The sequence below is a fragment of the Letharia columbiana genome (assembly GCF_014066305.1).
Source record: "Letharia columbiana isolate WasteWater2 chromosome Unknown Sc0000053_s0, whole genome shotgun sequence".
Lineage (NCBI taxonomy): Eukaryota > Fungi > Ascomycota > Lecanoromycetes > Lecanorales > Parmeliaceae > Letharia > Letharia columbiana.
Genome location: NW_023501097.1, coordinates 119436 through 137849, shown reverse-complemented (window position 1 = coordinate 137849; position 18414 = coordinate 119436). Strand labels below are relative to the sequence as shown.

Genomic DNA, 18414 nt, shown 5'->3' with positions numbered 1-18414 from the left:
CTTCGTGGGATCCTAGCATACAAAATCATGATGATGATGATTGCACCACTTTGAATCCTCTCACCAATGCAAGATTGGAGTATTCGAGACTACTGCATCATTTCTAAGACTCTAGCTTTAGATGCAGGTCTCGTGTCGGCATTGATAGCAAGCGTCTACATGTCTCGACTATGCAGCAAAAAGATTTGCATAAATATTTTACCACGTAGTCACTTGTCTCAAAGCCAACATTTAACAGAGCAGACTAGAAGAAGCCATCCATCTCAGCAACAGACCCCAAAAGTTTCATGGGCTTGAGTTTGGTCATGAGTTCTTGATTGTGGGGATGATAAGAATCATTCAAATCCCATCAGAAGCCACCATCCACGATACATTGTGAATGCACTCCTCTTTGCTCAATACCGAGTGCAAAGCCTGACAACTAAGTCAACTGCTCATCGCAGAGCTCGAAAATAGACACGAAGCCTTGGTAAAATGTATAAATTCAGCCGTCTGCTTCCAGTACCCCTCCTATTTCTGATGTGCCATAAACGAAGTGACTCGGTAAAAGGCGTGGCATGCTTTTCTGCATTTACTGCTTTTGCGTCCTCCACGATTCACAGCATGTTGCGGATGATGACCATGCTGGACGGTTGGACGTGACGGCCCTTATCCTTTTTTGTTGCAGCGTGGCTACCGGTCTCTGTGCTGTGACGAACGGGAGCCGCAAGAGGCTTGACGTGAGAAGAAGAACACAACTACGAGTCCCACTCAAAGTCTGGGCAGCCTTTGTCGATGCCCCTGGGTGGAAGAGTATGCCTGCCACGTTCTTATCGACGTGCCATAATCTCAGCGCCGCAAAGCTGCAACTTCGTCTTTCGAATTTGGGTTTCTTGCAAAATATGTGGGGTGTGTCGGATCCTCCGAAAGCACAGGTGGTGGACCATCTCTGAATTTGTTGCTTGTGGCTGATTTGCCGACCCGAGAGACCACCTCGAATCGTACTGTTCGGGATACGAGGATGTCGTTTGGGCTTGGTCTAAAATAACCCATCGGTGAGAATGAATGAGGAGCCTGAAGGGTCTGGAAAGACTGCGGGAATGGCTAATATTGGGGCCAATGTTATTCACCTTGCTCGTTCATTTTTCTATTATCTGTGTTTGAATGAAGAAAAAAGCTTGGAACTATCTACCGGGGGAATCACGGAACGTCAGTACTGACCAAAGAAATCCACTCCAAGGACACGTGTTATAGTTATCCATTGGGGAGAAGAGCATCCCGATTAAAGGTTCGACTTCAGTAGTTCTAAACGTCTTCGAGTGGTCTAGTAGAGGGCCGAACATATAAGTTGACTGATGTGTTGAAAGCGGATCACGGCAGAGGAACACTCAAGGATGTAATCAAAAAGAGACGGAACATGCAGACCAGTGAAATAGATATGGACGATAGACTTGAGTATGATCGGTTTGACCGCGGGCATATTTCAAGAACGGTGTGCTAAGATGCAGATACAAACAGCAGTTGAGCTGACGAAGATCATCGCAGCCTTCAGCGATCTATGATGAAGAGCGCGTAGAAAAAACTGGAGTGACGCTTGCGGTGGGCGAAGGGACCGGCTTGGGTTTGTGTAATGGCTAAGACCGTATACTTGCCGACCCCTCGAAACTAGGGGCTCTAGTATACTCATCGTAGTTGGCTGTTGTGGGACTTGACTTGAAGATAATGTCTCAAGAGAGAAAGCGTGAAAGAGGAATCACCCTGATACCTCGAAGGTTGGGCGGTGGGAGCACCCGCGCGCTAGCATTGCTGCTGGTGACTAGAAGGCTGGTCGCTCGACGGAGTAAGTACCCAAGTCATAAACGAGCTTTGGATTGCCTCGGTGCTTCAACAGACGTCTTACCTAGCTTTTATGCTTACAAGGAGTGGCGGAGCAATCGACTGGGTTCCACATGGTAAATCCAGTAGCAAATGCAGTATATTTACGCCAATCATCATTCCCCAATATCTACCTTATCACGAACCTGGAAGGATGTTTCACAAAAGACTTCTCGCCCAATATGTGACTTATCCACACGGGTGGCCGCCACTCCAGAAGTAATGTAAACTCCACCGAGCCGGTTTTGTCAAGGTAGTAGTGGTATAAACAGAGATTGTTTACCATCTCCTAGAGGCTTTCTGTTCCAGGATTCTGCCAGACTAACGACAACCGAGCTCGACATGACATTGGATAGAGACCAACGAGCATCATAGCATTCATGTAGTAACAAATGAGCGTTATGGGAAGCGGACGTGGTTGTAGGGCGGGATAGGACATTGAAAGAGGATCTTGAACTTGGTCGATGAAACGAATCTCCCCTCAGCCGCAGGACCTATCTGAGCTCCATATGTATCATATGCTGAAATGTTTATGATGAGGACTCAAGACTTGTTCCTTTCCAGGTATTGTGCACATAAGTGTGCAGCATTTTTGCTCGGTGGAGGTTGCTATGCCCCCAGTAGCGAGCCCCTGAACGTCGACTAGAAAGTGAAGCAGAAATTGAACGCAGTTGCCTGTTGTCGAGGTTAGGATCAGCCTATACCACGGTGCGCCATGGAGCTATTGATTGATTGCAGCCTACATGTAATTAAGGAATCTATACCTCGATGATAAAATGTCAGCTCGGCTATTTATTATTAAACGAAATAAAACTCCACGGGCTCGGATAAAGCTTGGCACTCAAATATTCGATGATTATTATGCATTTTTCATTAAAAATTGAAACTAAGATTTAGATACAACTTGACACCACATGTGGATAACAATAACAAAAACAAAAACAAGGTCCTGCCCGGATTCGAACCGGGGTCGTTCGGAACTTCATTCAATCAGAACCGAAAGTGATGACCGCTAATTGGATGTTAGTCATAAAATAATGCACGAAGATTTTGGTCATCACTTGCCTACACTAAATCGTAGTCAGTAAGAATGAAAGTAGTGAATAGTTTTCTTATTTCTTACCTACAGAACCGCTTCCAATTTTGAAAATTTCTTAATAATATATATAAGATAAAAAACAATAAGATACGAGAAAGAGACTTGAGAACCCTGTCCTCGCTGTAGAGCATTCATAATTGCATAGAACATAATCTCATCTCACTTGCACTTACTTGTATACTACCGTATAGTTGTCCAGCTTCTGTCTTAGGTTTTTATTCTCTAGAGTTTTGGTTCAAGGTATGCTCTGAATGTACATAGGTTTTCTTTCTATCCCTACTGAACTATATGCGCGAGAGATACCTCGACTGCCGGTGGTCGTGGCAGCTAGAAATGTGCGTGCACCATTGGTGACGCTCGGAAACCTAATCTTGCCTACGTTCTAAAAGTGAACCTTTTCGAGAAGAAACGTTTCGATAACCCAGCAGCTGTGGCGAACAATCTCATTAAAAGGGTTGCCAAGCGCATGTTTGACGACGTGCGTCATTTCGCACCAAGGCTTCGACCATCTTACGATAAATATCCAACAGTTGTCGTGAAAGATCCTTCGACAGATAAGGAGCGATAGGTATCAGAGGCTGAGTACTTCAAGTGCTTCACATTAAACTGGCCCTAGTTTTCCTTAGCAAAGATGGTGGCCAGATTTACGCATTACAATCTGAGGGCTGACTTCATGAAGCCTTTTAACGAATCGAACTTTCAAGTGATTCAAGTAGCCTTTCCCATTCGTGGATATTATGCTAGTTAGGAAAAGTGCTTTGGCATGGAGGAACCCTCCGTACCCGAAATTGTTCTCCATGGACTTGTCTCTCCATATGCTCATGGAGAAGTCCTCAGTCACCCCGTCTTGCACCAAAACAAGACCCTCTTTGCTACACCGAACCAGGCCTTCCGAAAAACGCTTGTGCTGGCGGCCGGTCAAGAATTGACCACTGCGATGAGAGGGAGCCGGCACGAGGACTGCACCCCAGAGGAGACGGATTATATTCGTCGAGAGCGCGAAAAGTACAAACTGCTGGCTAAACACTAATATCATAGGAATCTCTATTTGTAAACGACAAGACCTGAAATAACAGATCTCCCGATTTACTAACTTAATCATGTTGTCATTCTAACATCAATTCAATTCCTTCTTGATCTGAAATGACAGAATTTGCAGGCCCAAATGCAAACATAACCTATCCCCTTTCAAAGCTTGCGCTTGAATTAAAATGATAGATTCTGCTGGTTCTAAGCCGATATTGTTCTTGTCTTTACGCAAATACAGCTTGTGTTTGTTTTTATATGGTAGATTTCATAGGGTTCTAACCCTTTCATACCGCCCTTCTGAAGCACATGAAGCTCCTGCTAAAATCGAAATCACTTCTTTAAAGGTAATCAGCCAATACCTCCTGACTATCTTCTTAATCTTGTCCCCTGAATAGTCCGACATCTATCAAGGCCTGAAAGGACCCATTCACGATACATCGTCAATGAGCCACATACACGGTTGGAACCGTGACAAGCCAGCGAGAAGGACAAGGATCGATGCATATCTAAGGCGGATCACACGGGTCAATGGCGATACATGGCGCATGATGAAACAGCAGTGCGTGGGCGACATGTTGTTATGAACCTTCTCACATGCTCTCGGCATGGGATCAGGCAAGAGAGGTATGAGGATCGAGACTTGGAGTATTAGCATTTGGGATAGGGTGCTGTTGATAAGGGTAGAGGACACCCCTTGCTGGCGAGGTAGTCAGTCTTCGTGAGTAGTTTAGAACTTGAATAGAATGGCAGGTCTCAAAGTTCGAGAGAGACATTCGAAGTCCTCGGCCCATCAAGGGCGCGGAAGAATTCCAAGATGGTGGTGTGTAAGATTGATGGATTTTTAGTTGAAAGTCTGAGCTACTTTGGGCTTAGAGGAACCCACCGCAGTCCCAGGGCCACAACTTTGTGTTGCCTGGAACGATTAGTATCAGAAAGCAGGACACCAGAAAGATACTATCACTTCATCAATAGTGGCTTCTAGCTCGACGGAGATGACCCTCGGTAACTGCTCCAATTTTCGATGGAGCATGTTGATGCCTTTTGAAGACATTGCAGCAATGATCTAGGACGATAGACAAAGCCCGCTGTAGCAAGACCACAAGCAAACCTGGGTATATGTAACCATCGCTCATCCATCATCATACAATCTTCCACTCTGTTCGTACTACCTTCGCTGCTGCCCAGGCATAAACCCCTGCCCACCTTGTCCAAAACCGGCTGCATCACCGAAACCTCCGAATGGCATGCCTTCTTGATTGAATGGTGTAGGAAAGCCAGGTGGCGGAGCGCTCATGCCCATGAAGCCAGGAGGCGGCATTCCTCGATTGTTTGACGGCATGCCATATTGGAGTCTGTCATTAGGATTGCCGGGATTCAGACTTGGCGGAAATGCATTTTGACCGCGCGCAGGGGCTTGGAAACCAGGAGGTGGGATCATATTTTGGCGCTGAGATAGAAGATGCTGAGCATAACCGGGAGGCAGTTGCTCAAGCCCTGGAGGCCGCTGTAGGCCTGATGGGAACCCTGATTGCTGTGGAGCTCCTGCAGGAGACTGACGTTGATCGTAGATCCCGGGCGGGGGTCCCCTTCGCTCTACTCCAGAAGTGGGATTCAGCTTGTCCCGGGATTGCATCTCGTCTCCATTGAACCCTGAGGGGAAGCCATTAGAAGGTGTTTGCTGTGGTGGGTCGTGTGGCGATATCATCAGGTTGGAAAATGGTGATAGTCCTGGTGCTGTATCTTGAGCAGGTCGGCGCCCACCAATATTTGCTTGATTGATGTCTTGGCGGTTCTGTTGTGGCTGTTGCATGAGCCTGAGTAAAAACTCGCTGTCTCTAGTTGGTGGCATGGCATTCTCCTGCGAAGATCGTGCCCCGAGAAGACTGTAGAGATCATTACGCTCTCCTGCTCCTCTTGAATGAACAGGAGGCGATGCTGGCACATCTCGCTGACCCTGGACACGAGGGGGTGTGTCAGCATTGCCACCCTGTATTTGCTGCTGGTCAAGGAGTTTCAGAATCCGCTGGAATCCTTCCTTGTCCTCGTTAGACGAGTCTTTAGAAGGTGCGAACAGCGGAAGAGATGGCTGCTCTTTTGGTGGTTCTGGGTCGGCCTTGGGGGCGAAGAAGCCAGTGAACTTTGAGGGCTTCGACACCTTAGCGGCTGTATTCGCTACATTCGGCTTCACTCCATTCACTGCGGTACTGCTCAGGAGCTCTTCACCCTTTTTAGGCTTGTCCCATAACCCAAAGAACCCATCGAAGCTTGGATCAACAATCAGTGGTGTCTCGGCTTTGGCTTTCGCGACACCGGTACCAGCACTTGATACAGTCCGGTCATGGTTTGGCCGTTGCTCCGCTGGTAACAATGGTGTATCCTGCGCAGCACCGTTGCTCGCTTTCATTCGCTCTTTCCATCGCTCAAAGTCCTCTTGGGTCCGCTTCTGCTCCTTGATCTCCGGCTCCGGTTCGTCCATCCACTCAGGGTCCAACTCTACTTTCCCACCTCGATTCCAGTCACGCTCTGCCCCGCGAGCACCTCTCCTCTCCTTGTCCCTCCAATCCCGGGGCTTTGCATTTTCTGCATCTTCAGCGCCACCATCTTGGTTGCGACCTTCCTCTCGATTCCAAGAGGGCTCATTGCGCCCTCTTGCAGGTCCAGTACGCCGCAATGCATGGCCTCCGTCAACATCGGCTTCTGCATCTCGCCTATGGTTCTCAAATCCTCTCTGCCCTCTAAGCTCACGCCCACCCTCTCTATCCCGGTCATACTCCCGATCTCCATTCTTTTGATGCGTACGCTCGTGATCGTCATGGCCTGGATTTCTCTGTTGTCGGACATTGGACCAGAGATCGCTGTCATCCTTGACACTTCGTCGGTTCTGGGTTGCGCCCGATTTCGAGTCACGTTTCTCTCCGTCTCTTTCCACACTCTGTCCATCTTTGGGATATCTGTCTCTGAATGTTGTGCGATCATCCTTGACAGCAGGATCGTCGTGTTTGGCAAAGCTTGACCGTTGTGGGGTGTTTGATATTTTGCTGTTGCTCCTTGCACCGGAGGCAGAAGCAAAAGCTGTTTTGGGAGGTCCAAGGACAATATCTTCGGGAACTGTGATATCATCAAATCAACCTGACTGTACTGGAAACGTTGTAGAAGCCATACGCACCATTTGTTGATCTGGCTCTTGCCTCGAACAAAGGTCTGCGATTTGTAGGGCCATCCTTGAAGAAACCGTCGTCATTAGTCCCTTTGTTGACCGATTTCCGCTGGTTCTGATTTTGATTCTGGACTTGACGCGGTTCAGGAATAGGCCTAGGGCACCGGTGAGTCCGCGATTCCAATTTCGCTGTCGCCGCAAGTGGGCTTACCCCATCCATTCCTCCACTGGGGGCAAACCCGAGGGTTTGCGTACCAACGCAGATTCGCGAAGTTTCAGCAGCTCTTCAAGAGGATATGACCGTGACATCGTAGATCGTCTGAAGTATGTGAGTCTTGGTAGGATCTCATCGGCTGCAAACTGGTACAGGGTCGGGTGGGGTTTTAGGGAGGGCCGGTCTGTAACTTAAGTGAATTAGTAAAGTGAGGGGGGGTACTCGCTGCGTCAGAAGCACATAACAGTCAGTACAAATTTAGGCGCGAATCTCAGAGCACCTGCGTACTTATTTTGGTTGAAGGTTCCACAAGGGAAGCTGACAAGGAGATGGGCGTTTGGTGTGTTATTGAGTGGTGCGTGGGGTTAAGGATTGGGCCTTGCGAAACATTGAGGGGCAGGTGGTACTAGACTTTGAGGATATCTAGAATAAATATTTAGAAACCTGACTCAAGGGAGATGGTGTGTTGGGAAGGGTTATGGAAAGATGTGTTGGTGGTCATGTGCAAGATACTCGTGAGCTTTGTTGATCGTGAAGGCAAGTGAAGTTTCATATAGGGCTGAGTCTTCATTCGCCTCGTTCACTATGGCAAAGAAATTTGACAATTGCGATTTGCAAATCATCATCATTATAGAATTATCATGGACTCTTTGTTATTCGTAGACTATCTAGGGTAGACATGAGTGTTCCATTAGTCCAGTCATCAACACGTGCCTGATCACTCGTCTCGTAGGCCCTCGATGCCAAACCTTTCAGTCTTTCACCCGTCATATCGTTGATAGCGTGCGAAGCAAGGCGCGAGGAAATCCAGCTCATTAGACCACAACGAGTGATAAGCGTCGAGCTCCCCTTGACGCACGTGCAGCGAAACAGCAGGTCTAATATTTTCTGGAAGCAAGGCTCTGGCAGCGATGGCGATGCAGAGAACGACAGCAACCGCTCAAATATGTGGCACTTTCGGTATATTTCCATATCCTACCGGCTTGTTAGCTCATTCATCTCATGCTACAGTTTATAAGGCTTACAGCGGACGTGCGAAGCCCGTCAATGAGCCCATCAAGCAACCACTCGGCTTCTTTGTGGTGGTCGTCATCGTCCGTTGGAGGGTTCATCAGAACTTTGTCCACCCAGTATGACGGCAGCTTTGTCACGTCCCATTCGGGACCTCTGTTCAAAAACTTGTTGACCTTTGCATACATGAGATGCAAGGGGTCACCAAGCACTAGAAAGAGGTCTGCTGCGAGGACTCCGGCATAATACGCAAGAGAACCGTGAGCAATAACCTTCTCTGCCGTTTCGACGATTTCTCCAACAAGCATATACGTCTGTTGCCACTCACTATATTCCGATACCTGGAGATACGTTAGCGGCGATTGCAGAGTACGTAAATCAACCGACCTTGAGCTTCATCATGAAGGCACGAATACCTATCAGAGCTTGCTTTCGAATCTCCACGTGTTTCGAGCAGAGGCAGAGAATCAATCCTTTAACGTGTCCTTCGCTGATGGCATCCTGGACGTCGTGGCGAGTCCACTGATGCAAACCGGGGTGATCTTCGTGCTCTTCCGGTGGTCCTGGCGGCAAAGTTGACCCAGGTGAATTTGGATGCCGATTCAGAGGGGGACTTGCAGGTCTTGACATGTGTTCTGCCTCGCTAATGGTATTTGCAGCGACTACTCCTGGTAAGTCTCCAAGCTCGGGTCGTTCATGTAAGACCTTCTCGAAAATCGCACGGCAGGTACTGTCTTGGACTTCAGCTTTAAGCTGATCGCGAATTTGTGAGAGAAGTCTGGTAGTCTCGCAACGGAGGGGTAGGTTTTGGACATGGCCATTTCCTAAATTCATCACTTCGATAAAGCGAACCACCCATCTCGACACATACTTGACTGTCGGTGCATCTGTGCTTTTCACCAGGAAGTGCCATTGTTCCATGATAGTGATCAATAACAGATCAACCTGGCAATCTCTTGAGTTGATATCAAGCTCCCCAGCGGCGATAAGATCGGCGAGTGTGTCATAGTAGTGGACAGGCTTTCTCACGACATGTAAAATGCAGTGGTCAAGGAATTCGAACATTCGGCCGGATGCTTTCCAATCCTCGAAATCTTGTAGGCTGAGTACCAGACTATCCAGAGATGTCATAGAAGCATCCGAGCGTAGTATCTGACTTCCCCTGATAACAGTCTTCAACAGAGTCCTGACTTGCTCAGATCTGGTGTCAAATCGTAGCTGATTGAGATAGAGTCTGAGCAGCATTGTGAATGGGGACAGCCTCATGAATTCTGCCATGAAGACTTAGCAAACGGGGCAGTGACAATTCTATCGTTACATACCTGGTTTGTGCCACCAATGCATGTTGGGCGAGCGATGAGCGATCTCTAGTAAATGTCCAAGTTCGAGCAGGCGCATGCCACTTTCCTTGTGGCTTTCGTCTGCTGACTCCACGCCCATTAAGGCGGTCGATAGTGTGGCGGATATATCGAATTTCTCTTCTAGTGCCACCAGGGGTAGGACCTTGTAGTACGAAGCGATTAGACGTGTAGTGCTTTCTCGCAGCATCGTGCTTTCCTTGGTACAATTCCGAATCTGAGTAATGACATGTTTCAATTCGGGAACACGTCCACAAAAGTCATCGCGTAGCTCTGACACAATTTGGCACCAGGCCAAACGGTTCTTTGGGTCGTTCGTGGAATGCTGAACGTCCTCGCATATTCGAAGCACTCTCGCAAACTTCTCGAATGCAGCATTCAGGATTTGTATTGTCAAGAACTTCACCAAGCTCACACTTTGATTGAGACATCGAGTCATCACTTTCTGAGTACATGGGTTTGGCATGATACTCCCCATAATATTGCTGTACAAGGGGGGAACAGTGTCATTGGTACTCAGGGGTGTGAGAGACTCTGGTAAGGGGATTCTAATTACGGCAAGTAAGAACGAAGAGTAGCCAATCCATGTCATTGTCAATTTTGGGTCGAAAGAAAAGGATTTGCCGCTTGAGAAGTAGCCAGGGATCATATCAGGCATAAGTCGGAAGACGGCGAGCATCAGATCACATTGTGGCACACTCGCATAGGGCCTAAGAGATTGCAGAAACAGTCCAAGCCTTGAGTTTCTGATAGCACGTCGGTTCTCATCATCTACCCTGTCTGTGACATACGGCTTCGAAAGACCTCCAAGAGTCTTGTCAGCTGTAACAGCGTGGACACCAACGTTGCTTGCAGTCTGCTTCTCTACTAGGCCACAGCCAGGCGAAGTGCAAAGAAGGACCAAGAAGTCGTGGACGGATTTTTGGATATCTTGATGAACTTTGGGAAGACGATTACTCTCGTTGTAGCCGTAGAGTGTAGCAAGCCGGCCAAGCGTCCACTGATTGAAGATTCGGCCCTTTGCCGTCTGGGAGATTGCACCATCCATAGCAATATCCCGCCTGAGTACCTTTAGTATCTCAAGAATGATGGTAGATGAATCTTCCACGATGTCATCCAGTAGAGCACGTAGAACCTTCCCTTGGCCAATAATGTTCATCTTTGCGGTGGGGCTTTGCAGTCCAAAATTAGCAAACAGATACCCAATCGCAGTCTCCCGGACCGATCTTTTTTTTGGGCCTCTGACGTTGTCGTAATGGATATCCTTCCGCATTCCCAAGAAGACATCCAGGCGCTTGAAGGTGATCTCTCGCTTGCGATACACTATTCTGGCTGCATGACCACCATCAAACGATACAACCTCGGTCAAGAGTTGCAGACATGGTGAAATGAGAAAATCTTTCGCTCTGTGGGTGCCGAGACCTCTATCAAAGAGCTTAATTTGATCGTCATGTAGAACGGTCGCGCACAAGCGATTGCCATGTTCTCGAAACTCAATTAAGCTGGAAATAGTTTTGAGGAGCAAGGCGAGCACAGCAACCACGGAGGCAAAGAGACTATCGACACTTGATTGAGCAAGAAATAGCTTTCTTGTCGCGATCCGACGTTTCTAAATAAGATCTCGAAGTTTCTTTTAGAAGTCGAGTCGATTTTTAGCGGCGTGGAATTCGATACTTTCTCGATACTTCTAAGAGCTTAAACTTCTTTTAGAAGTCGAGGCGTTATCGTTTCTTACGGCGAATATAAATACTTTCTCGATACTTCTAAAAGGTCCTTAAAGCTTCTTTTAGAAGTCGAGTTATCGTTTCTTACGGCGTGAGATACGATACTTTCTCGATTCTTACGAATATCGATATACTTATTCTTATAGTCCTAAACTAATTTCTAAGTATTATCGAAGATTCTTTATATTTATTTACTTATTATACTATAGTCTATATTCTTTTTATTTAATAAGATATTTTATAATAAAATCTCTTTCTTTAGCGATAACGCGCTTATTTAGAAGTTAATTAAGTTTCTAGAATTTAAAAATCTCGATATTATCTTTAACGAAGATAGAAGATAACTTATTAAGGCGAGACTATAGTCGAGTATATAAATCAATTTAAGAGATTTGAGATATATCTTTAATTATACTATAATAAAAATTGAGTATACTCTTTAATTATTAAAGATATCTAATCGATAAATAAAACGTTTAACTTATTTGAGAATCTTAAAAAATTAATAAATTATAAATTATATTTTCTTTTAATAAGCTAAGTAGTTAAAATATTATAATTATAATATAATTATAGAAATATATAATTATCTATATAAAAGAACTAAGACTAATATTATTAATTATAATAAAACTTTAAATTTATCTAAATAAAGATAATAGTATTTAATATTTTTAGATAAGCGATATTCTTTAATATTAATTACTTTTTATAGGCGTCGAGATCTAATAACTAATTTAATAAGAAATTATAGAAAACTTTATTTAAAGATTTACTTAAAGAAGTAGAGATAATATTATTATAGCTTATTTAAATAGCTAAAATTATAATTAATTAGACTATAATATTATTAAGCGTAGATATTTAAAAGTAAATAGCGATCTTAATAGTCTAATTAATACGCTTATTAAATTTATTAATTTATAAATAATAGATAATTGAGTATAATAACTTAACGTCTAGCTTAATAAAAAGAGCCTTTTATAATTTACTAAGAAACTTACGATTATAATTTAAAATAATTTACTTTAATAATTCTTAATTAATCTTTCGAAGTTATCGAAGTAAATAATATATTTAATTCTCGATAGTAAAAGTCGACTTATTAGAAATTAATATAATTCTTCTAGAAAATTTATTAATAATAAATATAATTACGTTATAGCCTTTAATAGAAATTAATAGAGCGAGAATAAAATTAATTATTAAGATATAAAATAATATAGACGAGATAAGAATAGGCTATAGAGATTTATATAATAGATATCGAGATATTTAATAGAGCTAGTATTAAGAATAATATCGAATATACTTCTTATAGCTAGCGTATAAGACTACGTATATATATATTAATAAGATATACTTTTATAGTATTTAGCGAATTTAATATAATAGAACTAATTAAAGTAAGATAACTTCGAAAAAGATTTATATATAAAAGGATAATATATAGAGTCGACTCGGCGTAAAAGTATAGTCGTCGATTAATATATCGACTTTTTATATAAGATCGTCGCTATCTTGAGAAAAAGAAAGAGAAGCGATATTCTCGCCGGCTTAATTATTAAAGTTAAGAGTTTTTAAGATCTTATATTATTCTAAATTCTTCTAATAATTATCGAGAATCTATTAATATAGTTTTAAGACTTTAGCTCTATAAGAGTAATAGCGATATAAGCGTAGTTATATAAAGTATCAAGACTTCTTAATAATATTTTAATTAAAAGCTATTACTTCGATAATAGCGAAGTTTAAAAGTCTTAATAAGACGTCTAATATAATATATTCCCTTTTTAATTTATAATAAAACTCGAGATTTCGAAAACGCTAAATAAATTTCGATACTTAAATAAGATAAAGATTTAACTTTAGCCGATTAAAGATATAGATAAAAATATCTATTTAAATATCTCGAGAGCGAAGTTATAATTTATATAGACTACTATCTTCGAAGCTAACTTAATTATATATCTTATTTTTCGAAAGTATTTATATAATTCTAGCGATTTCGAGTTTTATAGACTAATATCTTATTTTGATATTCTTAAAAAGACGACTTAAGAATAAGATTAATTAAACTTAAGAGCGTTTAAGATAATTATTAATAAGCTCTTCTTTAATATAATAAATTATAGCCTTAAACTCGAATTTACTAATATTAAGATTTATATAAAATATAATCTTATTATTAAAATAAATTAGAAATAATAAAGTCGATAATACTTTCTATAGCGCTTAAAAAGAAGTTTTTTCGATATTAATTAATAGGCTAAGTATAAAGCGAGAAGTAAAAAATTTTTTTTTTTTATTCGACTCTAGAAGATGTAGTAAGTATTATAATTTTTTGATTTTAAAGAGACTTTATAATAATAGTATAGTTAATAATATAATTATATAGTTAATCTATTATTTCTAAATAAGTTTTTAACTTAAAAAGAGTTTTCGAAAATAAGAGCTTAGTAATTACTTATAATTTATTCTCGACGATTTAAAGTTTAAGAGAATTGACTTTCTATTTAAGTAAGTATACTTAATAAATAGTCGAGAAATATCTTCTTCGAATTTATGAATATCTCTAACTTTATAAAAAGATCGAAAGATTTAACGAAAGATAATTAAGATACTCTTTTAAGGTTCTTAAATAGATAATAATATTATTAATATACGCTTTAATAAATTATCTAAACTTACGAAGTAGTTTATCTATCTATCTCTATATATAGATTAATAAATTTTTATAGTCTATAACTACTATATTAAAAGTCTCTTCTAATCACAATAACTTATAATTATAAGTTTATAGCGATTAATAAGATATATACTTATTAATAAAAGAAGCTTATATAATTAATAACGCTAAGATATTAATAGTTCTTTATTAATAATATTAAGTCTAATTATAAAGATAAAGAATAGATATCTATTTAAATAATAGTATTTAATTCTCGAATATTAACGATAGCTTATTCTTTTCTAGAATCGTCGAGTATAATTCTATAGATAATAAAAATTAAAAAGTTAAAAGACGTTACTTCGATAGTTTAGTCTAGTCTTTCTTACTTATAAAGCTTATTAAACGTTTTTATTAATAATATTTTTAGATTTTATACTAAGAGAGTAAACCCTTGTTGTCTTATTAATATTCTTTTTTTAGTTAGATTTTAATAAAATATGTATTTATTCTTACTTCGATAAATCGACGAAGTCGTCTTCTTATTAAAGCGTTAAAAATTTCTTAACTACTCTTTTAATAAAAAAACTATTATTATAAATCGTAATTTTATTTAGTAAGATTATATTTGTAATTATAGTAATAATTATTACTTTTAAAATCGATAAAAAGAAAGTTATAAAAGTAGAAACTCTTAAGTTTTTTAAAATTTTAGAGCTTCGAAATATTAGAATCTCTAGAAATACTAAGAAATCTTATAGGTATTTTAGATAATAGATATATATTAGAAGTCGCTACTTTCGTTAATAGCGACATTATAAAATATATGATAGATTATTAATATAGTAATAGCGAATATTATAATAATCTTTATTAAAGACGCGTTTAATTTAATTCTTTCTAATATTCGTTCTTAAATCGTATAATTAGTAAGTTTGATAATATTTTTTTTCTCGAATATAATATAATAGTAATTATTAAATTCTACTTTCTATATAATATCTAAGCGAAGATTTCTAGATATCTTAATTAATTAATTTAAGTTATTCTTAGCTAGTATTGTAATTATAGAGAAGTTAATAAGATAAATATAAAGCGTTAAATCTATATAATCTAACTCAAAAAAAAAATTATATTCTAATAAGAAAGTATAATATATTAATATTTATATCTGAGAATATAAGGGAATAATAATAAATTTCTTAATATATACGGAGATATATAATAATATGGTCTTCTCTAATATAAACTTCTATTAATATAAATATCTAATAGCTATTAATTAACGCCCTTAATTAAAAAATAAAAATATCGATTTTTTTAGATATTATAATATTTATATTAACTAGAATATTTATCTTAAGCTTATTAATAATATAGATTTCCCTCGATAATATTATAGCTATAGCGTTTTTACTAAAAAAGTAAAGAGATATAATTATATATTTCGAAGTTTTATATCTATTAGATTCTTAAATCTCTTATTATAATAGAGCTAGCTATATTCTTAATTAATAGATTTAAAAATATCTTATTTAGATAAGACTTAATTTATTAGAATAATAAAGTAATTTATATTTAAGTAATTCTTTTTAATTTTCTTATTAAGTAATAGTTTAATAATAGCTCTTATATAATAATAGTTATAAAAAGTATAGTCGATATCGATCTCTAGAAGTAAAGTTAGCTAATAATTTAATAACTTTTCTATTTCTTATAATAGCGTTATTTGCAAAATTAGATTCTTCGAAATTAGGCTCGCGAGATTCTCTAATAAAAGATTTCTCGATAAAAGAATAAGGATCTCTAGGCGATAATTCCTCGATAAAAGAATATATCTAGACTATAAAAGAAATTTCTAAGCGTTTCTTAAATGAAAAGTCTAGATATAAGAAAGACTTAAAATAATAATCTCGATCTAGGTTATCGAGATAGCGATAAAGTTTATTATTAAAGAGAAAAATCTTATAATAATAGCGATATTAATAGTTAGTCGCTAAAATAAGAGTAATTTTAACTACGTTAATAGAGATACTTTATAACTTCTATAAAGTATTTATCTATTTTATCTTTCTAGCGAGATTAATAATAGTTTAAATTCTTATTAATATAGTAATTATTAGACTCGCTTAGATTCTAATAAATATTCTTATTCTAAGATATAGATTTAGATTTAATATTATTATAAGAAGATAGTGATAATTCTTCTCTTACTAGCTTAATATATTATTCTCTATAATTGTAGAGATCTATTTTAATTACGATTAAAGAATTCGACGTTTAGTTTATTTACTTATCTTTCGAATTCGTTATCTCTTTATAGCGAGAATTCTACTAGCTCGATAATATCTAAGAATTAAACAAGTTAATATTTTCTTCTATAATTTATAGAGATTATCGAGAAGTCAATAAGATAGAATTTAATTATCGTTATTAATAGAACTAATTAGATTAATTAATAAAGTTATTTTTATAATTATTATATCTCGATAGAAATTCTTAATAGAACTACTATTAAGAGTATAAGAAAGAAGAAAAAGAAGCTTTAAAAAATTTACTTTAATAAAAGTTATTACTTATATACTAATTAGACTACTTAAATAGCGTTAACGCTTTCTTATTAATATATTATAAAAGACTATGAATTTTATTATATTATTTTAAATTAAATACTTAACTTAGCGTTAATTTAATCTAGAAATTAATCTAGAGTAATCGACGAAGTCGACTTAGAAATATCTTATCGAAATTTTAATAAAAGATTATTTTAGACTATAGTTAGCTAATTATAAATAAAGATAAACTTAATAATCTTTTATATATCTTAAGATACTTTAAATATAAAAACGCGTTAATTTATTATTTCTAATATTACTTATAATATAGCGTTTAATTTAAAAATACTAAACTACTATAAAAGCTCTTTTCTTAAATTACTTTATTAAGAATTCGAATTAAGCTTTTAATAAGACTATTCTTAATAATATCTTTTTAAACTTTATAAGCTCGATAAAGTATTAGATTAAGGCCTTACCGCGGAAATACATTAATAAAATTTTTTAAATCTTTTTATAGCTCTTAATAGTAGCGATATTCTTTAAGTCGATCTATAAAAGTATAGATATTCTTATAGAAAGTATATCGACCTATATTAATAATAAGTTCTTCTTCTTTAAAGATAGAATTAAAGAAATTAATATCGTTAGCTTTTAGATATAATAAGTTACCTTTATTTTCTTATAGCGTTATTTTCTAAGAGACTAAAATCGTCTAGCGAATTCGATAAATTGAAGTTAAGAAGTAATATTTCGAAGTAATTCTTATAGTATAGTATCATTATTACTATAAGAATTCGAACTCTCTTTAAGATTAATCTTCTTAAGAAGATATTTTAAATTCGATAGAGTAAGTATAAATAGTCTCTTTTGTAGATGTAGCTCTAATAGTAAATCTAAGTACTTTTAGAAGAAATTTAATATTATTAATTCGAAAGGGGTAATTATAGAGAAAGTATATAAAGTAATATTAGTAAACGAAGAATTCTTAAGTCGATAAAATACTAGAGTATCTCTTTCGAAGATATTAAGAATATCTTAAAGAGTAGACTTATCGACGAATCTAGTTATATAATTAGCTTAATACTTCTATAGACTATAATTATACTCTAATATATTTATTTCTTACGAAGATATCTCAACTAATTTAAGAAGATTTAAAGTTATTTCTAACGATTCGAGTAATTAAATAATAAGTATTCTTATTAAAAAGACTTATAAAAGAGTAATTACTTTCGAGAAATTTCGAAAGCTAAAATATAAGAATTATTATATCTCTAAAAATAAGATTTACTATAGAGATTAAGAATCTTAAAAAAGCTATTATAAAGATTAATCGACGATATCGATAACTATAAAAGTAGATAAAGAAGTAAGAATTAAATAAGTTAAGATTTAAATTTCTTAGAGAAAAGCTTCTTTCTTAGAAGGGGTTTCTTTCTTAAAAAGAAAGATATAGCGAGATTATCGATTTAAAAGAAACTTTGATTTAAAAGAAACTTCTTAATAGATAGTAAAAGCTCAATAACTTTAGTATAAAGTAGATTAACGATATCGTCGAGTAGATAAGCGATTAAAGAAGTTCTTTAGAAAAGAAAGATTATAAGAAAAGAAAGTAGTTACTTCAAAAGTATATATAATAAAGCTATTCTTATAGCGTAGCGAAAGACTTTATTAAAGAATTATAATACTTTCTAGCTAATACTTATTAGAGAATAATAAACTTAATTATTAAATCTCTT

General features: G+C 37.5%; 3 protein-coding genes across 3 annotated transcripts; 1 reads left to right on the top strand and 2 right to left on the bottom strand.

Moving 5' to 3' along the window:
* Positions 1-3716: 3716 nt before the first annotated feature.
* On the top strand, positions 3717-3983 carry HO173_010868 (uncharacterized protein; the record flags this gene model as incomplete). The annotated part of the gene is made up of 1 exon (XM_037312753.1): positions 3717-3983. One exon carries the CDS (start codon positions 3717-3719, stop codon positions 3981-3983), a length of 267 nt encoding a protein of 88 aa, XP_037160393.1.
* A 1164-nt stretch (positions 3984-5147) lies between these two features.
* HO173_010867 (uncharacterized protein) lies at positions 5148-7448 on the bottom strand (the record flags this gene model as incomplete). The annotated part of the gene is made up of 3 exons (XM_037312752.1): positions 5148-7090; positions 7149-7294; positions 7351-7448. 3 exons carry the CDS (start codon positions 7446-7448, stop codon positions 5148-5150), a joined length of 2187 nt encoding a protein of 728 aa, XP_037160392.1.
* Positions 7449-7992: 544 nt separating this feature from the next.
* HO173_010866 (uncharacterized protein) lies at positions 7993-10995 on the bottom strand (the record flags this gene model as incomplete). Its single annotated transcript, XM_037312751.1, has 4 exons — positions 7993-8328; positions 8379-8705; positions 8752-9635; positions 9687-10995. The coding sequence occupies 4 exons, from the start codon at positions 10993-10995 to the stop codon at positions 7993-7995; spliced, it is 2856 nt and encodes a 951-aa protein (XP_037160391.1).
* Between the last annotated feature and the right edge of the window lie 7419 nt (positions 10996-18414).